Genomic DNA, 24,021 nt, shown 5'->3' on the forward strand with positions numbered 1-24,021 from the left:
TTGTCATAGCACTGTCTGTGCTTGCTTCAGGGTGGCCCTGCGAACTGTGTGTGTACTTGCACGTGTGTGTGTGTGTGTGTTTCACAGTGGATTTTATTTGTTTCCGCAGCCTTTGCTGACTACCAGCCAAGCCCAGAGATCAACAAGAATACAGAGAATGACCATAGTGGTTTGAGAGACAGGTAAGGCTCAAAAACCATGTCCTCTTTTTCCTCTTGTCCAGAATATCTGTTAGAAATATAAAATAGCAAGCCGTGCACTACCGTTCTTACAAGACCACCATGCACGCTAGAAAACAAGCAAACCAGAAACCAGAAGTATTGGGATGCCTTTTTATTTGATACAGTTTTTTAAAATTCATCTTTATTTAACCAGGTAGGCCAGCTGAGAACAAGTTCTCATTTACAACTGCGACCTGTCCAAGATAAAGCAAAGCAGTGCGACAGAAACAACAACACAGAGTTACACAGAAACAAACGTGCTGTCAATAACACATTAGAAAAATCTATGTACAGCGTGTGCAAATGTAGTAAGATTAGGGAGGTAGGGCAATAAATAGGCCATAGTGGAGAAATAATTACAATTTATCATTAGCGCTGGAGTGTTAGATCTGCAGATGATGATGTGCAAGTAGGGATACTGGGGTGCAAAAGAGCAAAAATAAATAACAATATTGGGATGAGGTAGTTGGGTGGGCTGTGTACAGGTGCAGTGATCAGGTAAGCTGCTCTGACAGCTGATGCTTAAAGTTAGAGAGGGAGATATGAAACTCCAGCTTCAGTGATTTTTGCAGAGAACTGGAAGGAAAGTTGTCCAAAGGAGGAGTTGGCTTTGGGGTTGACCAGTGAAATATACCTGCTGGAACACGTGCTATGGGTGGCCTTCTAACCAAGAAAACAGAGAGTCTCTGTACATAGGCGTTCAATAGAAAAATAGAGATATTGTTTATTTATCTATTGAAATATGTTTTTTGTTCGAGGGGTAGTGTAATATAAGGTTTGAGGTCTTCAGTTAGCCACTGAGGGCAGACCAGGGTTGTATTCAGTGATGCGAAACGTTATGAATGTTGCTGTCATCGTTCTATCTATCTGACAATCATTTCTGTTCTACGTTATAGCTACAGTATAATGTTACATCTTCCTGAACAGGCCCGAGGGGAAAATCTGCAACTGAACCACTTGGGGCCATAGTCCTTTTGTCTTTAACCATGTTTCACCCTCCCACAGCTCCACGGTCCATGTGGTCAACGGTGTCCAGCCTGCCAGACATGAGAATGGTCTGTCGAGCAAGGGGGACACCGCACACTTTGAGGAGGTCATCCAGCTAGCCAATCAAGGCAACAACAGCAACGGGGGGAGGGAAAAATCAGAGAGTGACATGCCCATTGAACCAATCCTGGCCTTTGAAAGTGATGAGCCCTTCCTGAAAAAAGTGGGCCCCATGAAGCCTCAGCATGTCGCAGGTACATAGACAGAGAGAGAGGGAACTCCAAGGGCCAGTTTCCTGGACACCGATTATGCTAAGTCTTGGACTAAAATGCATTTGAATAGAGAATCTCCATTGAACATGCTTTTCAGTCTAAGACTAGGCTTAATCTGTGTCTTGGAAACCGCCCTCAAATGACATCATAACCTAATAATATTGTATCAGCTGTGCCAATATTTCCAGGGATTCAAGCAAGGAATCTTATCCGAGTATCCTCAACCCCTGACAGTGTTCTTAAATATAGATTAAGCTGTGGTTCAAATACATCAGTAATAATGGTCTCGCATCTGCTCTGATGGTTGACTTTTCACATTAGGGCCAGGGTTCACAACGTGCCATAAAGAGGCGCCATGCGTTCGTAGTGTTGTCCTTGGCAACGAATACCCGTCCAACTGAGCCGGTTGGTTTAGTGTCGTCTTAGATGCAAGTCGTCACCCGTGCGTACGTGAGTGTCCCTGGGGAAAGAGAGGGGGAGAGAAAGGGAGGTACAGTGGGGAGAACAAGTATTTTATACACTGCCGATTTTGCAAGTTTCCTACTTACAAATCATGTAGAGGTCTGTAATTTTTATATTTCTGTAATTTTTTAAATATTTTTTACAAAAATCCAGAAAATCACATTGTATGATTTTTTAAAGAAATTAATTTGCATTTTATTGCATGACATATTTGATACATCCATATTTGATACATCAGAAAAGTAGAACTTAATATTTTGTACAGAAACCTTTGTTTGCAATTACAGAGATCATACGTTTCCTGTAGTTCTTGACCAGGTTTGCACACACTGCAGCAGGGATTTTGGCCCACTCCTCCATACAGACCTTCTCCAGATCCTTCAGGTTTCGGGGCTGTCGCTGGGCAATACGAACTTTCAGCTCCCTCCAAAGATTTTCTATTGGGTTCAGGTCTGGAAACTGGCTAGGCCACTCCAGGACTTTGAGATGCTTCTTAATGAGCCACTCCTTTGTTGCCCTGACTGTGTGTTTCGGGTCGTTGTCATGCTGGAAGACCCAGCCACGACCCATCTTCAATGCTCTTACTGAGGGAAGGAGGTTGTTGGCCAAGATCTCGCGATACATAACCCCATCCATCCTCCCCTCAATACGGTGCAGTCGTCCTGTCCCCTTTGCAGAAAAGCATCCCCAAAGAATGATGTTTCCACCTCCATGCTTCATAGTTGGGATGGTGTTCTTGGGGTTGTAGTCATCCTTCTTCTTCCTCCAAACACAGTGAGTGGAGTTTAAAACCAAAAAGCTCTATTTTGTGTCTCATCAGACCACATGATCTTCTCCCATTCCTCACCTGGATCATCCAGATGGTCATTGGCAAACTTCAGACGGGCCTGGACATGCGCTGGCTTGAGCAGGGGAACTTGCATGCACTGCAGGATTTTAATCAATGACGGCGTAGTGTGTTACTAATGGTTTTCTTTGAGACTGTGGTCCCAGCTCTCTTCAGGTCATTGACCAGGTCCTGCCATCTAGTTATGGGCTGATCCCTCACCTTCCTCATGATCATTGATGCCCCACAAGGTGAGATCTTGCATGGAGCCCCAGACCGAGGGTGATTGACCGTCATCTTGCACTTCTTCATTTTCTAATAATTGCACCAACTGTTGTTGCTTGCCTATTGTCCTGTAGCCCATCCCAGCCTTGTGCAGGTCTACAATTTTATCCCTGATGTTCTTACACAGCTCGCTGGTCTTGGCCATTGTGGAGAGGTTGGAGTCTGTTTGATTGAGTGTGTGGACAGGTGTATTTTATTCAGGTAATGAGTGGAGAACAGGAGGGCTTCTTAAAGAAAAACTAACAAGTCTGTGAGAGCCGGAATTCTTGCTGGTTGGTAGGTGATCAAGTACTTATATCATGCAATAAAATGCAAATTAATTACTTAAAAATCATACAATGTGATTTTCTGGATTTTTGTTTTAGATTCCGTCATTCACAGTTGAAGTGTACCTATGTTACAAATTACAGACCTCTACATGCTTTGTAAGTAGGAACACCTGCAAAATCGGCAGTGTATCAAATACTTGTTCTCCCCACTATAGAAGGTGGCAGGGGGAATCCTCCAGCCCCTAGAGTGCCTAAGGTGACACAGAGGGGCGGAGGGAGTGAGGTATCTTAATACCGACTGCTTTCACTCCCAGAGCTCCGGTCGCTAGGCTCAACACCCAGTGTCAAATTCCCTGAGTGTTGGGGAGCTAGCGAGCTGCCAGGAATGGAAACAGGACCCCGGCCCAGTTATGTACCCCCATCACCCTCACCCCACGGCGGGGTCAGTATTACTGTCCCTCGCCCCTCCCCCTAGTGCTTAGTCCCCACCTGTCAGCCTGCCAGCAGGTCATATATTATATCCAAAGCAAACAGAAGAGGGTCACCCAGCTGCAGCCAGACGAGCTCTGACAATATGACCCACTTTTATCAGAGTGAATTCACTCTGCCACTCACACTGCCTTCAAGTCACAGTCTTTCACGAGTTACCATCACATTTCTAATCTTCCCTGTCTGCATACCCCGCACTCTCTTACTATGATGACTTGGAGGGGTAATTTGGTTTATGGCTGTGGGGCTGGGGGTTTGTGACTGGAGAGATTAATATATCGACACTGATTGAATGTTATGATGTAGTTCCATAGATTGGGAATCGGGGACATGTTTATTTCTAAACATACCACCGGGGGCTAGTTCAAATGGCGATATTCGTGAGCTAGTGTGGTGGACCGTTTAGTTGCCTGACAGGTGCCTCTGTCAATCTATTGCTACTGTTAGCATCATATGTGTTTATCACACTCGTAGCGCCAGCTAGCTATCACTCACTCACATGATGGGCGACTGAATGGTCATTGATGGTCCGTCATTAAAAGGAGTCAGGATTCAGCCTGAAGCCTCTGCTGTTTGGTTTGATTAGCCTCTTCATTTCCCTATAAAACAAGCCTATAAAGCCTTATGGGTTCATGCCCTTTGTGACATGCACTCAGGACCTTTTAAAATGTAGTATTGTTGCCAGGTCAAGGGCTTATAAGCCTCGTCTTTAGCATGGACAGTGAGGGTGGGTCCTCCTCACACATTTACAAATGCTCAAATTGGCGACCATTTTGGCTCACCATTCAGATGGTGCATTCAATGGACACCATTTAGGATCTCTGGTGTTTTTTCTTGTTGTGTGGTGTACCACTGTGTTGAAACTGACCCTCATCTTGTCCTCTCCGTTTATTATCTCTCCAGAGGTCCTGTGAGGTGTGCCACTCACAAAGGCGATTCTTAGGCCCCCCCTCCCGCACCTTCCCGAATCCAGCCTCCACTCGTACGGGTAGAGGGCCCCCCTCTTCCCGAGGGTGCACATCCCCAATGACCTGTGCCAAACCAATCACAGACTGCTTTCTAGGCCCAAAAAAACATAAACTTTCCCTGGGAAAAGGGCAGAAGATGAAGAAGAAGCAACAACTCTGCATTCTGCAAAAAAGACACAAGCAAAACACAAAAACAGGATATGACGTCATCGCCACCCGACAGGGTGCATCAGTGTTACCATTTGTAGATGGTAGAAGATATCGCGGCATCAATTCTTCCACAGCAGTATCATCCATGGTATATTTCAGTAGCTCTGGGGGTAAAAAAATACACATTTGACACAAATGAGTAATTGTTGATATTATTATGCTGACAAGTTGAAAGAGAAGTGAGTTGGCTTTTTGTTTCTAATGTTTAGTTTATTTAAGAGAAATGTAAGGACTGGGTACAGTTGTATGTGAATAATGTAAATGAAAACTTGAGAGTTGGACTAAATGAGGGAGGGGTCTGTGGAATAAATTGTGTGTGAATTTATGAAAGGAATCCCAATGTTTACTTAACTCCTGCCTTTCAAGGTTTTCCCAGTAACTAATATGTATTGGAAATGTAATGATATGGTCTCTATAAACATATTTGTAAATGTTCTGTAAATGGAGCTACACTGCAAATAGAATGTCTCCAAAATACTGAAGAAGACGTTTGACAGCGTTTTGACAATGTAAGAATTACATTGTTGCAGCACAGCGTCAAGGAGCGCTACAGAAATGAATAAGGGATCAGTTGAACGAAAAACAGCACACACATGGGTACTCCAGATTCAGGATTGGTAAAGCCTTGGGTCAAATCAGTGATCCATTCAGTTTAATCAGTGTTGAAACAATGTACACAAGGGCATCCCATCCCACCATTTTAAAAATCAGTACAGTTTAGTTTTTTTTCTCAACCTGAGCAAGAAGCATGATATGCTGCCACCTCCCATCGAAATTCCAGATTCTAATGTGTTTGAAAATGAAATGCTGGTGTGTGTATATGCTATAAATACATTTTGTTGTGTATTGAAGGGTCAGAGGGAGTATCGGGAGTCTTATTAAAGAGAACATTGTTGTCCAGTAGTCTGTGGTTTAGTTTTCTTTCGTTTTTTTGTTCTTGTCTTTTGTATATAGTCTATCCAAAATCTGGATGGATGAGATTTGGAATGACACTCGAAACCAGCAAAAATACGACCAAGAAAACACTACTGTTACAAAACGGGCGAGACTGAAAAGACAGACACACCGTAGACTGTGTTTAGGTTGAATGTGCTCATTGATTCTTTGAATGTCTGTCATTTATCAAACAGACAAATCGAACAAAACGCATGACGTTTCACCAAGTAGAACATTTAGGAAATATTTCCCCCTTTTAAGCTGGCCTTCAAAGTCCAATGCCAACTCATTTAGACACACTGTTGACAGCCTTAGCAACCAAATACAATGCCACACAACCACCAGAAAACCAGATCTGGAGATGGTTTTGAGAGAGAGAGACTGACTATCTTTTAGGGGGGGTACAGTGACTTAGCTCAGCTGTCCCCTTCAATTTGGTATTCTTTTCCCAAAGCCCAGTGGGTGTTCATGTCTCCCATGCTCTTACCACATCACTGCTCCCACATTCTGGTGGTGAGAGGGGGGCTGACAATGTTGATGAACGCTCGTCATTTGCTGTTCGCAATTTGTTTTCCCTGCAAAGCAGCTGGACTATATTACCAGCCCGATTTATGTCCCTCCGCTCCCCAACGTAAACGCATGCCGTACTGATCATCACGCGCAACTCTCATTTGACTAATAAGACTTATATCTGCTAATGCACCTTGGCGAGTCTAATGACAATGACTTAATGCAAGACACTAATGGACTTGGCTTGGCAGAAGTATGTTTGACTTATTAACCCAAACACAGAGGTGTCTTCCCCGCACTACTGGTGTGTTTCGAAGTCACTGTAATGTTTTGAGAATCTCTTCTCTATCTTTGAATCACATTTAGTTTGGTTACTCGGGTATGGCCTGATTCATGTCTTGGAACAATGATGTAATGGTTTTCTTATTGACTTAACTTCCCCTGTCTAGTTGGATCAGTGAATATTGATAGAATGATACGTGTCCCTGTAGAGTATAAACTAGATGGCTCGTCTTTTTACGAGCACATGATCTAACCGTATAAATCTTATCTCACTGGGATAACATCTAGCCGACTGACGCAGTTGCTTAGATTAGAATAGACACTAGAAAATCTATTTAACAGCTGTATTCATCCGGCCCAGCAGAGGGCAGCCCAGCAACACAGAGATGTCAAACCACAGATCACATTTGCCCACACATGTTCACTCTCTCAGTCAGTGGAGGCTGGTGGGTGGAGCTATAGGAGGACGGAGTCATTGTAATGGTTGGAATGGAATGAATGGAACGGAGTCAAATGTGGTTTCCATACGTTTGACACCGTTCCGTTTATTCCATTCCAGCCATTACAATGAGCCCGTCCTCCTATAGCTCCTCCCGCCAGCCTCCATTGCTCTCAGTCAATGATGTAGCCTACCAGCAAAACCAGATAAAGAGACTGTGTGTCATAGAGAGATAGCGATTCACACATTCAAATCCCAAACATCTAAAAGACAGTCATAAAACTTTCAATAGAAATGTTATAGCCAAGCTTTAGTGTGTTCCCTCTCTTCATCCACTTAGTCAAGACCCAGTTTGCCCCTAGTGCTGCCTAGAGGGCGAGGGGCAACTATTTTTAGGCGAATGTCAGCAGACAAGTAATGAGTAATGGAAGGGGCAGTGGGCAATGCCAAGATGCTGAATGAATTCTCAGAGAATGGAGGGTGAAAAGAGGAGGAGGTATGTGTGCATGAGAGAGAGAAAGAGAGTGTGTGGTGTGGTGTGTGTGTGCGGTGTGGGTGTTTGTGCGTGTTTGTGTGTGAGTGAGAGAGTGTGTGTTCGTTAGATTTACGAGGCTCTGACGGACATGGAGCAGGATAAAGGTGCCTGTCGGTCAGAGTTAGGGCATGCCACTCACTCCTGGGATAGCAGGGCTGGGTGACATAGCGGCGGCGCAGATTTGGCAACATCACTTTGATCTATTGGTCTATTATCTCCTCATCAGCGGACGGAGAGCTGCCCAGCCTGCCTGCTGATAGGTGTACTGGAGATGTTGCCATATCAACCCTATTCTTAGATCGCATTCCTGTTCACAGGGTGGAGAGGCCATAAGAGTTAGCCTTATAGAGAACGGTAAAGCAAGAATTAACCGAGCTTATTCAGTCCTCTACGACTTTGCTTGTTATCTTATCTGGGTATTCTCAGACAAACAATTGGTTGTCTGTTATTCTACCATAACCTATCCAAATACTGTAAAAAGCCTGATGCCTTTGGCAGTCATGTCTACCTCACTTCCCATTCACGAAGTGGTGCAACTTGCATCCGCTGTTGTTCTTGTCGTAAACCCCCTGCACCTTTTGACCCCTGGAATCTTGTAAACGGTGTGGAAGCGCAAATGTGTCGTCTGTGCCTGCCGGATTTAATGAGGTAGACAGGTCAGTGAGGGGTCAAGCCATGCTTGCATCTGAACCATGAAAAACTAGAGACCACACATACACCCCTAATACAGTACATTGCACCCTTTATCTGCTCAGCAACAACAACAGGACCCCTTAACACAGCTGCTATCTGATGGCAACACATTAATGGCAGGCCACAGAAAGGCAGGCACTCCAAATAAGCCCATTTCTTTATCCCTGGAGATGCTGTTCCACCTCCAAGTTGACCTGGCCTCTCAACTGCTCTGACGAGAGACAAGGGTTTCTAACAGCTGCCCCAAACCCGATCACACACGCATGCACACACACACTCACACTAGAACCTATCACCTCCCTACAGTGCCTGTTGTTATGGAGTTGCTGATTGAGAGGTCTCAGGGCCCACATTCCATGGGGGTGGCCCAACCACAGTGGTCACAAAGTAGCTGACTCTAGAAAGGTATCAGCTGGAGCATTGACGCAACTTTTGGAGTTGATTTTCATGCAGGCACATTCTTGGGCACTCTTTGATGAGGAGTGTGGACCTCTGGGGTTGATGTATAGAGTGGATACAAGCATATTGGTTTTAAGTTAGAACAGACAGGTGTTGTTGAGAAGGGAAGCATATGCTGTATAGACATCAAAAGTTTGGACAAACCTACATATTCAAGCATTTTTCTTTATTTTTATTATTTTCTACATTGTAGAATGAAATAACATATGGAATTATATAGTAAACAGAAAAATGTTTTAAAAAATCTAAATATATTTTAGATTCTTCAAAGTAGCCACCCTTTACCTCGATGACAGCATTGCACACTAGTGGCACTCTTTTCTCAATCAGCTTCGCCTGGAATGCTTTTCGACAGGGTCTTGAAGGAGTTCCTACATATGCTGATCACTTTTGTTGGCTGCTTTTCCTTCAGTCTGCGATCCAACTTATCCCAAAACATCTGAATTGGGTTGAGGTCGGGTGACTGTAGAGGCCAGGTCATCTGATGCAGCACTCCATCACACTCCTTCTTGGTCAAATAGCCCTTACACTGCCTGGAGGTGTGTTGGGTCATTGTCCTGTTGAAAAACAAATTAATGTCCCACTAAGCGCAAACCAGATGGGATGGCGTATCGCTGCAGAAAGCTGTGGTAGCCATGCTGGTTAAGTGTGCTTTGAATTCAAAATAAATCACAGACAGTGTCACCAGCAAAGCACCCCCACAACATCACAACTTCTCTTCCATGCTTCACGGATGTAACCACACATGCGGAGATCATCCATTCATCTACTCTGCGTCTCACAAAGACACAGCAGTTGGAACCAAAAATCTCAAATTTGGACTCATCAGACCAAAGGACAGATTTCCACCGGCCTAATGTCTATTGCTCGTGTTTCTTGGCCCAAGTAAGTCTCTTCTTCATATAATCTACCAATTATATGCATATCCTAGCTTCTGGGCCTGAGTAGCATGTAGTTTACTTTGGGCACGCTTTTCATCCCGAATGCTGCCCCTTATCCTAAAAAAGTTAAAACATGGGAAATCATGCAGCTCATTAGTTCAGCAACACATTGTAATATGGCCCAATACACTTCTGTGGATCAAATTCATCCCACCAACGTCATCAATTAAGCAATGGCGACCTACCAGAAACATGTTTTCATTATGTACAGTTCCACTTACAACCACGAAAAGCAATAGACTACCATAAAAATAGAAATGTAGGCTATCTATTTCTATGATGAAATAGAACGATATTTTGCTATACCCATTTGGGTTCTTGCATTGGAATTATATTGAATTCTTCTTATATCACGCTATACCACAATAAACATTTAAATTCAAATGATGAGACCATTGAGTGCTTTTGACCAAGAAGTGATGCATCTGCAGTAACCGAGTATTTCAGCCACTCTCTTCCTATGAACCAGATGCTACTAAATGAAACATTTTTTTTTACAGAAAACCTGCGGCTAGAGTAGGATTCTATAGGCTAACTTGGGCTTGCTCCTCTTTTCCAAGATCATCAGTAACAGTTGTAAGTGGAGCAGGCTGTGGAGCCATTATCTTGGCGGCACTAGCGGAAGGCTAGCTGGAGCTCGGCAGCATCAACATTGCTGGGCTCGGCGGCTGCCTCAGTGGTTTGATTTCTGATATCCATTGTGGCAGTGGCAGATTAGCTGGTTAGAGCGAAATAGGCTAATAACACTAACGCCTTTTACAGCTTGCTAAAACGCGTACTAAACTGGAATGGTGAGGCAGAGTTGAGTGAAGCAGCTTCAACTGTAAACTTGACCCCGTCCTTATAAATCTAAATCAAATATTACAGGCGGAGGAGTATCACGTTATTCACATAGCCTACCCTAGATGAGCAGCGTCATACCTAGCCACCCAGTGGCTTTCCATAGCACCCCTATACATAAACATACACACTCTTCACGACGCTGATACAGCACAGATGCAGATTTCAGAAAATGTAAACTGAGGTGGCAGAAGTTTCAACTGAGGGGGCTAAGCCCCTTTTTGCACCCTTGTGGAGCCCGGCTCAATGCTGTCACTGACTCTCTGCACCATATACCATGGTTATATCAATATCACGTCTCGAATTCAGTCGGTGACGCAGCCTTGATTTGCTGGATCTGTTTGTCTCTTAATTTCGGCACTGACAGTGGACACGGTTTACGACATCCCCACCCGTTAGCCCAGCACAGCCTCAGGCTTCAATTTTGCCAGAGGCTGTGGTTATTTTCAGTTCCCAGGGATAGTTGGGTATCAACCATACTGCACTGCACATTAGTACTGTAGCAGGCTACTGTAACGACAACAAAGGGAGCCAGGAAGCAGGTGCAGATGGTGAGTTTAATAATAACGAACATAGCGCGTTACAAAACAAGAGCAGCGTCTGGACATGAACACAGAACCTATACTGCCTGATGACTCAAGTAGGTGAGGGCTAAATGAAGGGAGAGTAATGAAGTCCAGGTGTGCTTAACGATGGGGAGCAGGTGTGCGAATGTGGGTTGCCAGGACTGGTGGTGAGTAGACCGGCGACGTCGAGCGCCGGAGGGAGGGTGCAGGAGTAGGCCGGCCAACTCTGATGCTAAGTATTTCAATGAAACTGGAAGTACCTTCTATCTCCTTAACCACATCAGATTGAGCCCCTGGACCTTCCCCCCTGGGCACACACTGGTTGAATCAACATTATTTCAATGTAATTTGTCAACATATTGTGACATGGAATCAGTGTGGGAAATACATTGGATAAAAAGAGTCATCAAATAGTACTGTTTTCATCTAATTTCAACCGGTGTTGTAAACATTGAATGGGGATAAACTTCAACTTAAATACATTTACTTAACCTACCTAACAGGTTGTTCCATCCATCTAATTCCAACATAATCATCAGAACAATGTATAAGCAGAAATTGCGTTGAAGATTCCACATAGAAATGTAAAAATTGTTTTCATTCTGTATTCATTATACAAAACCTGCTTTTCCCATGACATAGACTGACGAGGTGAATCCTGGTGAAAGCTATGATCCCTTATATCACTTGTTAAATCATTATAGATGAAGGGGAGGAGACAGGTTAAAGAAGTATTTTTAAGCCTTTAATTGAAACAGGGATTGTGTATGTGTTCCATTCAGAAGGTGAATGGGCAAGACCAAAGATTTAAGTGCCTTTTAAACGGGGTATGATAGTAGGTGCCAGGCGCACCAATTTGTGTCAAGAACTGCAACGCTGCTGGGTTTTTCACGCTCAACAGTTTCCTGTGTGGATATTGTTATCCACGTCGGCACCAACGATGTTAGGATGAAACAGTCAGAGGTCACCAAGCGCAACATAGCTTCAGCGTGTAAATCAGCTAAAAAGATGTGTCGGCATCGAGTAATTGTCTCTGGCCCCCTCCCAGTTAGGGGGAGTGATGAGCTCTACAGCAGAGTCTCACAACTCAATCGCTGGTTGAAAACTGTTTTCTGCCCCTCCCAAAAGATAGAATTTGTAGATAATTGTCCCTGTTTCTGGGACTCACCCACAAACAGGACTAAGCCTGACCTGCTGAGGAGTGACGGACTCCATCCTAGCTGGAGGGGTGCACTCATCTTATCTACCAACATAGACAGGGCTCTAACTCCTCTAGCTCCACAATGAAATAGGGTGCAGGCCAGGCAGCAGGCTGTTAGTCCCCATTGAGACCGTGTCTGTGCCTCGACCTGGGTTGGGCAAAACTAAACATGGCAGTGTTCGCCTTAGCAATGTCACTAGGATAAAGACCTCCTCCATTCCTGTCATTATTGAAAGAGATCGTGATACCGCACATCTCAAAATAGGGCTACTTAATGTTAGATCCCTTACTTCAAAGGCAATTATAGTCAATGAACTAATCACTGATCATAATCTTGATGTGATTGGCCTGACTGAAACATGGCTTAAGCCTGATGAATTTACTGTGTTAAATGAGGTCTCACCTCCTGGTTACAATAGTGACCATATCCCCCGTGCATCCCGCAAAGGCGGAGGTGTTGCTAACATTTACGATAGCAAATTTACAAATTTACAACAACAAAAAATGACGTTTTTGTCTTTTGAGCTTCTAGTCATGAAATCTATGCAGCCTACTCAATCACTTTTTATAGCTACTGTTTACAGGCCTCCTGGGCCATATACAGCGTTCCTCATTGAGTTCCCTGAATTCCTATCGGACCTTGTAGTCATAGCAGATAATATTCTAATTTTTGGTGACTTTAATATTCACATGGAAAAGTCCACAGACCCACTCCAAAAGGCTTTCCGAGCCATCATTGACTCAGTGGGTTTTGTCCAAAATGTCTCTGGACCTACTCACTGTCACAGTCATACTCTGGACCTAGTTTTGTCCCATGGAATAAATGTTGTGGATCATAATGTTTTTCCTCATAATCCTGGACTATCGGACCACCATTTTATTACGTTTGCAATTGCAACAAATAATCTGCTCAGACCCCAACCAAGGAGCATCAAAAGTTGTGTTATAAATTCACAGACAACACAAAGATTCATTGATGCCCTTCCAGACTCCGTTAACCACCTAACTGAGGAACTCAATTTAACCTTGTGCAATACTGTAGATGCAGTTGCTCCCCTAAAAACTAAAAACATTTCTCATAAGAAACTAGCTCCCTGGTATACATAAAATACCCGAGCTCTGAAGCAAGCTTCCAGAAAATTGGAATGGAAATGGTGCCACACCAAACTGGAAGTCTTCCGACTAGCTTGGAAAGACAGTAACGTGCAGTATCGAAGAGCCCTTACTGCTGCTCGATCATCCTATTTTTCCAACTTAATTGAGGAAAATAAGAACAATCTGAAATTTATTTCTGATACTGTTGCAAAGCTAACTAAAAATCACCATTCCCCAAGAGAGGATGGCTTTCACTTCAGCAGTAATAAATTCATGAACTTCTTTGAGGAAAAGATCAGGATAATTAGAAAGCAAATTACGGACTCCTATTTAAATCTGTGTATTCCTTCAAAGCTTATTTGTCCTGAGTCTGCACAACTCTGCCAGGACCGAGGATCAAGCGAGACACTCAAGTGTTTTAGTACTACATCACTTGATACAATGATGAAAATAATCATGGCCTCTAAATCTTCAAGCTGCATACTGGACCCTATTCCAACTTAACTACTGAAAGAGCTGCTTCATGTGCTTGGCCCTCCTATTTTGAACATAATAAACGGCTAAAAGTGGCAGTAATAAAGCCTCTCTTGAAAAAGCCAAACCTTGACCCAGAAAATATAAAAAACTATCGGCCTATATCGAATCTTCCATTCCTCTCAATTATTTTTTAGAAAAGGCTGTTGCGCATCAACTCACTGCCTTCCTGAAGACAAACAATGTATACGAAATGCTTCAATCTGGTTTTAGACCCCATCATAGCACTGGGACTGCACTTGTGAAGGTGGTAAATCAGACCGAGGCTTTGCATCTGTCCTCATGCTCCTAGACCTTAGTGCTGCTTTTGATACCATCGATCACCACATTCTTTTGGAGAGATTGGAAACCCAAATTAGTCTACACAGACAAGTTCTGGCCTGGTTTAGATCTTATCTGTCGGAAAGATATCAGTTTGTCTCTGTGAATGGTTTATCCTCTGACAAATCAACTGTACATTTCGGTCTTCCTCAAGGTTCCGTTTTAGGACCACTATTGTTTTCACTATATATTTTACCTTTTGGGGATGTAATTCGAAAACATAATGTTAACTTTCACTGCTATGCGGATGACACACAGCTGTACATTTCAATGAAACATGGTGAAGCCCCAAAATTGCCCTCACTAGAAGCCTGTGTTTCAGACATAAGGAAGTGGATGGCTGCAAACGTTCTACTTTTAAACTCGGACAAAACAGAGATGCTTGTTCTAGGTCCCGAGAAACAAAGAGATCTTCTGTTGAATCTCACATTTAATCTTAATGGTTGTACAGTCGTCTCAAATAAAACTGTGAAGGACCTCGGCAATACTCTGGACCTGATCTCTATTTTGAAGAACATATCAAGACATTTCAAGGACAGCTTTTTTCCATCTACGTAACATTGCAAAAATCAGAAACTTTCTGTCCAAAAATGATGCAGAAAAATTCATCCATGCTTTTGTTACTTCTAGGTTAGACTACTGCAATGCTATACTTTCCGGCAACCCAGTTAAAGCACCTAATTAACTTCAGTTAGTGCTAAATACGGCTGCTAGAATCCTGACTAGAACCAAAGAATTTGATCATATTACTCCAGTGCTCGCCTCCCTACTGTCACACCCTGACCATAGTTTGCTTTGTATATTTCTATGTTTTGTTTGGTCAGGGTGTGATCTGAGTGGGCATTCTATGTTGTGTGTCTAGTTTGTCTGTTTCTGTGTTTGGCCTGATATGGTTCTCAATCAGAGGCAGGTGTTAGTCATTGTCTCTGATTGGGAACCATATTTAGGTAGCATGTTTGGTGTTGGGTTTTGTGGGTGATTGTCTCCTGTGTCAGTGTTTGTGTCACACGGGACTGTTTCGGGTTTACACGGTTGTTGGTTTTGTAGTTTATTCATGTATATTTTTCTTATTAAAAACAAACATGAATTTCAACCACGCTGCATTTTGGTCCTCCTCTCCTTCATCAGAAGAATCCCGTAACACCTACACTGGCTTCCTCTCAAGGCAAAGGCTGATTTCAAGGTTTTACTACTAACCTACAGAGCATTACATGGGCTTGCTCCTACCTATCTCTCTGATTTGGTCCTGCCGTACATACCTACACGTACGCTACGGTCACAAGACGCAGGCCTCCTTACTGTCCCTAGAATTTCTAAGCTTTCTCCTATAGAGCTCCATTTTTATGGAATGGTCTGCCTACCCATGTGAGAGACGCAAACTCGGTCTCAACCTTTAAGTCTTTACTGAAGACTCATCTCTTCAGTGGGTCATATGATTGAGTGTAGTCTGACCAAGGAGTGTGAAGGTGAAAGGAAAGGCTCTGGAGCAATGAACCGCCCTTGCTGTCTCTGCCTGGCCGGTTCCCCTCTTTCCACTGGGATTCTCTGCCTCTAACCCTATTACAGGGGCTGAGTCACTGGATTACTGGTGCTCTTCCATGCCGTCCCTAAGAGGGGTGTGTCACTTGAGTGGGTTGAGTCACTGATGTGATCTTCCTGTCTGGGTTGACGCCCCCCCTTGGGTTGTGCCGTGGCGGAGACCTTTGTGGGCTATCTTCTGTATCCAACCCTATCTTGTCACAACACAACTGATTGGCTCAAACTCATTAAGAAGGAAAGAAATTCCACAAACTAACTTTTAACAAGGCAGGCAGCCTAGTGGTTAAAGCGCTGAACTTGTTACCGAAAGATGACAAGGTAAAATGTGTCGTTCTGCCCCTGAACAAAGAAGTTAACCCACTGTTCCTAGAATTTGTTCTTAACTGACTTGCTTAGTTAAATAAAGATAAAATAAAATAAAAATACCTGTTAATTGAAATGCATTCTAGGTGAAGCTGGTTGAGACAATGCCAAGAGTGTGCAAAGTTGTCATTGAGGCAAAGGGTGGCTAATATGGAATGTCAAATCTAAAATATATTTAGATTTGTTGAACACTTTTTTGCTTACTACATGATTCCATGTGTTATTTAATAGTTTTGATGTTTCACTGTTATTATACAATGTAGATAATAGTAAAAATACAGACAAACACTTGAAATAGTAGTTGGGTCCAAACTTTTGACTGGTACTGTATGTTATTTTACTCAAGCTATGACGTTGAAACAATGACATTGATTGTAACATACCATTTTCCTATTTAAAACAATTTGTTTCGTTTTGATTAGAATTATTTGTTCTCTTTTTAGGCCTCATCAGTAATGAATTTAATCTTGCCTATTGACAATATTTGGCATGTCCATGCTCAGCCATAATGCAGTTTACAGTAGGCCTTGCCCCTATATCAGTGTGAATGAGATTGAGGCCATGCAACTACTTAGAACAATGTGCAAACTGGTTCTAGTTAGCCTATTTGGCAAAGATAGGATAGGTCTATAGTTTATTATTCCGTTTATGTAAGCAATTTAACATTACATTACATTTAAGTCATTTAACACACTATAATGGACTAACATTAGAATTGGAGTTGATTCCATGGTAATACATAAAAAAACTGTAAATACACAACCTCAAGCAACCACATATTTCCCAATGGAGCATGTTCTGATTGGCCAGTGAGGGGCCAAGCCTCGACACACTGACAACTTTTTAATTAATCAAAACCCAGCCCAACTCCAGCAAGTGAGCCAATAATTATGATAGGGAAAATAGCAAAAATATTTTTGACACAACCCTGAACCTGTAGCAATATTACCTGCGCTTAGATTTACCATTGTGTTTGGTTTGTTAAAATAATTCTCTCGGCATTGTGACCAGATTTCCTGGTCCTTCCATGGGCAGGTAGCCTAGTGGTTAAAGCGTTGGACTTGTAACTGAAAGTTTACAAGATCGAATTCTGAGCTGACAAGGTAGAAAAAAAAAACTGTTGTTCTACCCCTGAACAAGGCAGACTGTTCCTAGGCCGTCATTGAAAATAAGAATTTGTTCTTAACTGACTTGCCCAGTTATATAAATTAAAGAGAGATAGTTTCAAAATGTCATGCTTAGTCAATCATTTTACTTTTGCTAAAGTATATTGATGAGTTATATTGTTTGACCAACCAGATCTGCACACTTGTAAGATGTTCAGATACAATGCAGTGTAGGCCGTCATTGTAAATAACCGACTTGCCAAGTTGAATAAAGGTTAAAAACAATTATACAAAATATTCAATGCATGCCTGACTACCTCCGGATGTGGTCAGAAAGTTCTGATTACAAGTAGTTCACAATGTGTTTTTCGATTGTCTACACCTGTCAAAAAATGTGGACACAATCAGAATGTTGACAAGATCACGACAAAGGACGCATGTTAGCACCAGGCTTTGTCATCTGGGTTCAGGAAGAGAGTGAGGATGTTGGGCTATGGATTATGTGGGGTGATTGATATTGTCTTTAATCTTCACTGATTGAGACTGAAATGTCCTTCAAACACTCAGAGCCACTCCAGCTGTGTCATCCCCAAGGCTTACACGAAATGTTCAGCATCAGTGTGTGTGATCCCACTACAACTGTTTGCTAAAATACATACTACATATCCCCCATGACGACATGTCTGTAAAACAAAAGCTCAATGACGGAGACACACTTCCTCCTGGTAAGGGTCAGTGTCCCTTGTTTCACCCCTAATGTCAAAACCTTGCTCATAATAAATTAACCCCTGATTATAAATTCTTGTTTCTTTCTATAAAAACAAGTTTCCACATCAGTAAAAGTAGTGATGAAAGTGTCTATTACCCTGACTGATTTGTATACAGTACAACTTATTTGCTTAGTGCCACATGGGGCAGGAGAAAATGTTTGCTAATCCTGATCGCATTTGGTAAAAACAATGATGAAGTGCTGAAAGATATATAGTACTCTGACTGACTTGCCATATGGACTAGTGTTAAGGTTTTATTCCGGTGAAGGAGAAACAGACCAAAATGAGGCGTGGTTATTTCGATACATGTTTAATAAAAGATAAACACGAACAATACAAAACCGTCGCCAGCCTATTCTGGTGCAAACTAACACAGAGACAGGAACAATCATCCACGAAACACTCAAACAATATGGCTGCCTAAATATGGTTCCCAATCAGAGAAAACGATAAACACCTGCCTCTGATTGAGAACCACTCCAGGCAACCATAGACTTTTCTAGACAACCCCACTAACCACAATCCCATGACCTATAAAAAAAACCTAGACAAAACACACCACATAAATAACCCATGTCACACCCTGGCCTGACCAAAATAATATAGAAAACACAAAATACTAAGACCAGGGCGTGACAACCAGAATGAGATATTTGGACATTTTGGTGCTCAAATAGTGAACAAAAACAGTTACCATCCCACTCAACCTTAAACTTAAATGTCTTTTTTTGTGTTTAAAATAAACAATTAAATCCCCACAATGACTGGTGATATGCAAACAAAGGAAAGAGACAATACGTTTTTTAATGCTTTATTTAATGCTTATTACAGCAGACAGGGTCATTTTAGGGCAAAAATAAAGCCATGGAAATGTTACTATGTCAATGTAATCAATGACGATATACACTTAAATGTATAAGTGTGCCATTTGCAGTTGTCATCATCATATTTTAACTTTAAAGATATATATTTTTTGTTATACACGGTGTACATAATTTACTGGTCAATTACTAACAGAATATATTCCAAGTGGGCAAACTCATCTCCATACACTCTATAGGTTACAATGAGTTATGACAGGGCATGCAACCTGGATTGCAATGTTACAAAAATGTACATTTAACAAAGCAAGAAGAGAAACTAAACAGGGCAGCCGAAGGTTGTGATCTGGTTGATGAACTCATCAATGCCCAGACAGACTTCTCTGTAGTCTCTGGATGTGCACTCTTGTTGTGAGGGCCAGTACTCTATCCATGTCTGTTCTCCTAGGACACCACCGTAGTGCTGCGGTTGACATCTGGCTCATCTTTCTTCTGCATACTGCAGCTCTCTTCCGCACACGTGCACACATCTCCAAGAGACAGTCTGCTCAGAGTACCACCTTCCCTCTGTGGGTGGTAGAACTTCACACAGTTCATCTGGTTGTAGTATTCATATATAGAGACGGCAGCTGGCTGAAGAACTCCCACTTCCTGTACTCTGTGGATCTTAAAGGATATTTTGTCCATCTCAAACTTCTCTATGTAGCGCTCCCTCCCATTGTACAACCTTTTCAGATCGTCTGTGTCTACAATGAAGCCGGTCAGCAAGCCGATGTCCAGAATAGACATGGTCGCATCTCTCTCTGAGTTCTTATACAACACCTCAATAGTCAGCATAAATGACTCCTTGGCATCCTCGTGACTTGTTTTGTCCATCTTAGTGAGGGTGACAGAGAGGTCAAAGCTTGACCAGGGCAAACAGGGAGTACGAGGTGGCCTCCAGCGTGTACTGGTGAACACCAGGGACTGGCCAGTGGTCCAGCTGTGGAGAGGCGAACTTCAATAGGGTCTCCTTGTTGAGTTTCCCTGCATTGGCCAGAGCATAGGAGGTCATAGCTACAGCATAGGGGTTCGTCAGGTGGGGCAGACGCTTCTCGAGGTACACTACTGCTTTAACCATGCTGTCTTGTAGGCTGTTGACATACTGCTCACTCAGTGAGTGTGCTTCCTGCATGGCGATGAGAACAAAAGCTGTCATGGAGGCGTAATTGTCCGATCCCATCATGTTACCCATTATCTCTGCGTGAACGACAGGAGCAAACTCATTGAAGATGCCATCTGGCTGTTGTGTGTTCAGGATCAGCCACTTGACAGCAGTACAGAGCACATTTTCCTGAACACTGATTAATGTACTGGACATGGCAAACACCTTCACCACGTATGCTGTCAGCCAGGTGCTGCTCTGTCTGCTGACCCAGGCAGCGTAGGAGCCATCTTCTTTGCGATAGGCCAGCTCATGTTGGTAACCAATGTTGATGTACTTGATGGCTGTGTTCCGTCTGTCCAGGCCAATATCCTCCCACTTTTTGGTGTTGTCTAGGTAGTGTGTAGCAATGACAGGCAGGGTCATGTAGAACATGTTCTGTTCCCCAGATCCGACTGGCTGAACTATCAGACTGCCCAGAGAGTCTCCACTGATGGCCTGCTCCACCAGCCCCCTGGTCTGCTCTCCACCTGTCAGACTGATCAGTGTGTAAGCATCAGAGTTTGGCACCTGGTTCCGGGGAACTTCACTGGGTATGTGTGACGTCTGCTCACCACCATGTTTAGCCGGGTTCAGGAGTATGTTGGTTTCCTTCTTGACCAGCACTCCCTCAGCCACAACACGCAGATCCCTCTTCACCTCGTCATTGCTGTCAGAGTTTTTCACAGATGCCTTGACCTCAATGGAGTACATGCCCAGCTTCATAGGGATGATGACATAGGGGACAACCCGGGTGGACATGGCATCCATGTTCACTTCCTGCCTGTACTTACCCTTCTTGCTTGCCGAGCTGCACACCTCGTCATTCTCCATCAGCTCCACACACACAGTGATGGGGTCTTTGCTGTTGTTGTGGAGGTTTGCTTTGACCTCCAGCTGTTCATTGCGGACGACTGAGTAGGGCAGCTTGAGGTCGATGAAGAACTCCTTTAGAACTATCATCTCAAACGGATCTGCCACACAGATACCATGAGTTTTAGACCGGCTGTTATTTGCCAGGTGGTGATGGAATCCTTTGGGAAGATGTTCCTTATTACAGATGTGGACTCGCAGTGCTTGTCTTGGGCAGGACATTCAGGAAGATTGGTGTCCTCCCACATCCAGCTTTCAGGGAGGCCATCTTCTTGGAGGCCATCTCAGTGCAGCAGACAAGGAAGGCTTTTACGCAGACGTCCCCATCTGAGATGTACTGGGTCCGTCTGTCACAGGTATATCCCATGGTGTTGTCCCTCATCCCGTCCACACAACACACCTTGGCCAGACCATTGTACTTACTGGCCATACTAGTGATGCCGTCACTGATGGTCACTGCTCGCCTCCGCCTAGAACTAACAGGACTAACAGCTGGGGTCTGTTCTGATCCCAGTCCCTTTAGCAGTGTTGGTCTCAAATACCAGACCAGCATCGTAGAACACCCCCATATTGTCTGCTCCCCCTCCAGCTGTACAGCCTGTATCATGCTTCTCTATTGTGTCCCATATCTTGGTCTGTGTGAGACAGTGTTTGCTGTTGAGAACGTAGACTCCCTTGTCTACAGCCACCAGCCCTACTTTCGCTCCCGGGTCTCCAGTGATGGTTAGACTGAAAGCCTTACGAGGCTCATAGGCTGCCTTGGGCCTGGTCGATGTCACTTTCAGTGATCCCATGCAGGAGACCTTGATGTCAACCCAGACAGAGTCTGCCACCAGGTCAGCTGCTCCCACATGGTAGTATGCTACGAGACAGGCACTGACAGTGTCAACAGCGCGTTGCCCTGTCTTTTTTCACCAGCTGACCTCTACTCGGGAACATGTATGTAATGTCATGGATTTGTATGTTGGTGGATCCCAGGTTCAGATTGATCTTAATGGGGTCTCCAATCTTCAACTCACGAGAACAAACCCCAACATGGAGAAAGTTCCCAGTGGAAGTTCTGTAGGGGAGAGCCTTCATGGTGGCCTCTGCCTGTCTGTTGTGGAGGATCGCTGGATCCTTGGTCTTCACAGTGATTGCCAGCTCTCTGGCTGATGCCACAGTGTTAAGTGATATTTTGAGTTTCAGGGGTGAATCCCCCGTGGGGTGCGTTACTTCCCAGCAGTAGAGTTGGGAAACCAGCCGGCTTGATAAGAGGAGTTGGAAAGTCCACTGTTAAGCAAAACAAACAGCTCAAAATCTGCCAGAGAGATATACAGGCTGGAAATGTACTGGACCTGTGGAACTACTGTGATTTATATTTAGCTACTGAAACAAACAACTTAATAATACAAAATGGCAAAAAAAGTTATATTATTAATCAGCAAATAGACATGGAGACATATCAAAGCCGAAGCTAATTAACTCCATTAGTTCAGATCTGGTATCAAGACAAGTCAACTGGTCATGCATGATACAGTCACTGTCAAAACAACAGAAACACCCTAAATGCCAAGGAGAGCTCGGTGCATCACACACACACACACACACACACACACACACACACACACACACACACACACACACACACACACACACACACACACACACACACACACACACACACACACACACACACACACACACACACACACACACACACACACACACACACACAGTCAGTACTATAATGATGTATTTCTCAAATAATCTTGTTATCATGGCTTTGCTATGAAAGTGCTTGCAATCAACTAACGTTGAACAATTAGCTGAAACAATCCGGAACAATGTACCTATTTACTGAACACCAACTGCCATGTTTGCTTCATTATCTGCACAGTCAAGTGGTTGCAGAATTTTGTAAGGCCTACAGATGCATAGCACAAGACCTATTGAGAAACAACCACCTGGAATACTTATATAGTATATACTTATATACTTATCTGATGAGTGGGGTTTACTCACCAAGGCTACTATAATTAACTACTGTGCCTTCAGAAAGTATTCATACCCCTTGACTTATTCCACGTTTTGTTGCATTACAAACTGAATTCAAAATGGATTAAAAAAGAAATAAATCTCACCCATCTGAACACAATACCCCATAATGACAAGGTGAAAACATTTTTTTGCAAATACATGGGGTGTTAGTAGCCTGAAACCCATTGTGGAGTTGAGTTGATTTTATTTTTACAGGGTCATTGCACATTAATCAACGTTTCAGTAAAAGTGCTGGATTTAGCCAGCCAGCTAATTTTCAACCACAGTCCCTGGGCAGGTTATTATTTCACGAAGCATACCCATTTAAATGTCAGTCTATATTAGTTGGAGGCACCGGACAGACCGGTGTACTTTGCCCCCTCCCGTCTGTCCTGAGCTAGCGCCCGGGTAACATTAGTTATCTTGTAATTGTTAGTCACACCCTTCAGTTTCAGTTAAACCCTCCCATCTATCTCTGAACACCATGCATTTTTTGTCCTATATGCCATGTATTTTTCAACTGTGCTGTGATGTTTCACAATAGATACGGTATATTCTGCTGATTTTGCATTATTAATAGGAAAAAATGTTGGTCACATTTCTATGTTGAAGATTAATAAATAATTTGATGCATTTTCCCCCATATTCCATCCAGTTTGCTTTATTTCTATAATATTTTACATTTGATCTTTCTTGAGTAAGTACCTCCATTTATTTTCGTTTTTCATCTAACGTATTCTGTGCCTCTGTGGTACAGTTTTTATTGCTATCTATCTGTACTGTTAGTCCCTCTATTTCCTTTGTAGTTTTGAATTATTTTGACCTAAATTGCTTTTGTTTAAAAGATGAGTAGTGAATTTCATGGCCTCTAAAGGCACATTAAAAAATGGCCCGTACAATAAGTGGATCTGCTATACCTACAGTTCGTTATGTCGGAAAACGTCAGTTATAAAATATTCTGTCCTGTTTAAAATCAAGTTGTCATCCAATTTATTTTTTACAACAT

General features: G+C 43.1%; 1 protein-coding gene and 1 pseudogene across 9 annotated transcripts in view; one reads left to right on the forward strand and one right to left on the reverse strand.

Annotated features, from left to right (window-relative positions):
- LOC135522395 (MAP7 domain-containing protein 1-like) overlaps positions 1–5,892 on the forward strand; it is a 71,110-nt gene extending 65,218 nt beyond the window's left edge. For all 9 annotated transcript variants that reach the window (XM_064948596.1, XM_064948597.1, XM_064948599.1 and 6 more), the window contains 3 exons: positions 110–182; positions 1,227–1,462; positions 4,715–5,892. In XM_064948596.1, coding sequence (XP_064804668.1) covers positions 110–182; positions 1,227–1,462; positions 4,715–4,725 — 320 coding nt within the window. In that variant the 3' untranslated portion in view covers positions 4,726–5,892. The remainder of the gene's footprint in view (positions 1–109; positions 183–1,226; positions 1,463–4,714) is intronic.
- Positions 5,893–19,750: 13,858 nt separating this feature from the next.
- On the reverse strand, positions 19,751–22,144 carry LOC135522398 (complement C3-like; annotated as a pseudogene).
- Positions 22,145–24,021: the final 1,877 nt, after the last annotated feature.

Source organism: Oncorhynchus masou, chromosome 30, assembly GCF_036934945.1.
Source record: "Oncorhynchus masou masou isolate Uvic2021 chromosome 30, UVic_Omas_1.1, whole genome shotgun sequence".
Lineage (NCBI taxonomy): Eukaryota > Metazoa > Chordata > Actinopteri > Salmoniformes > Salmonidae > Oncorhynchus > Oncorhynchus masou.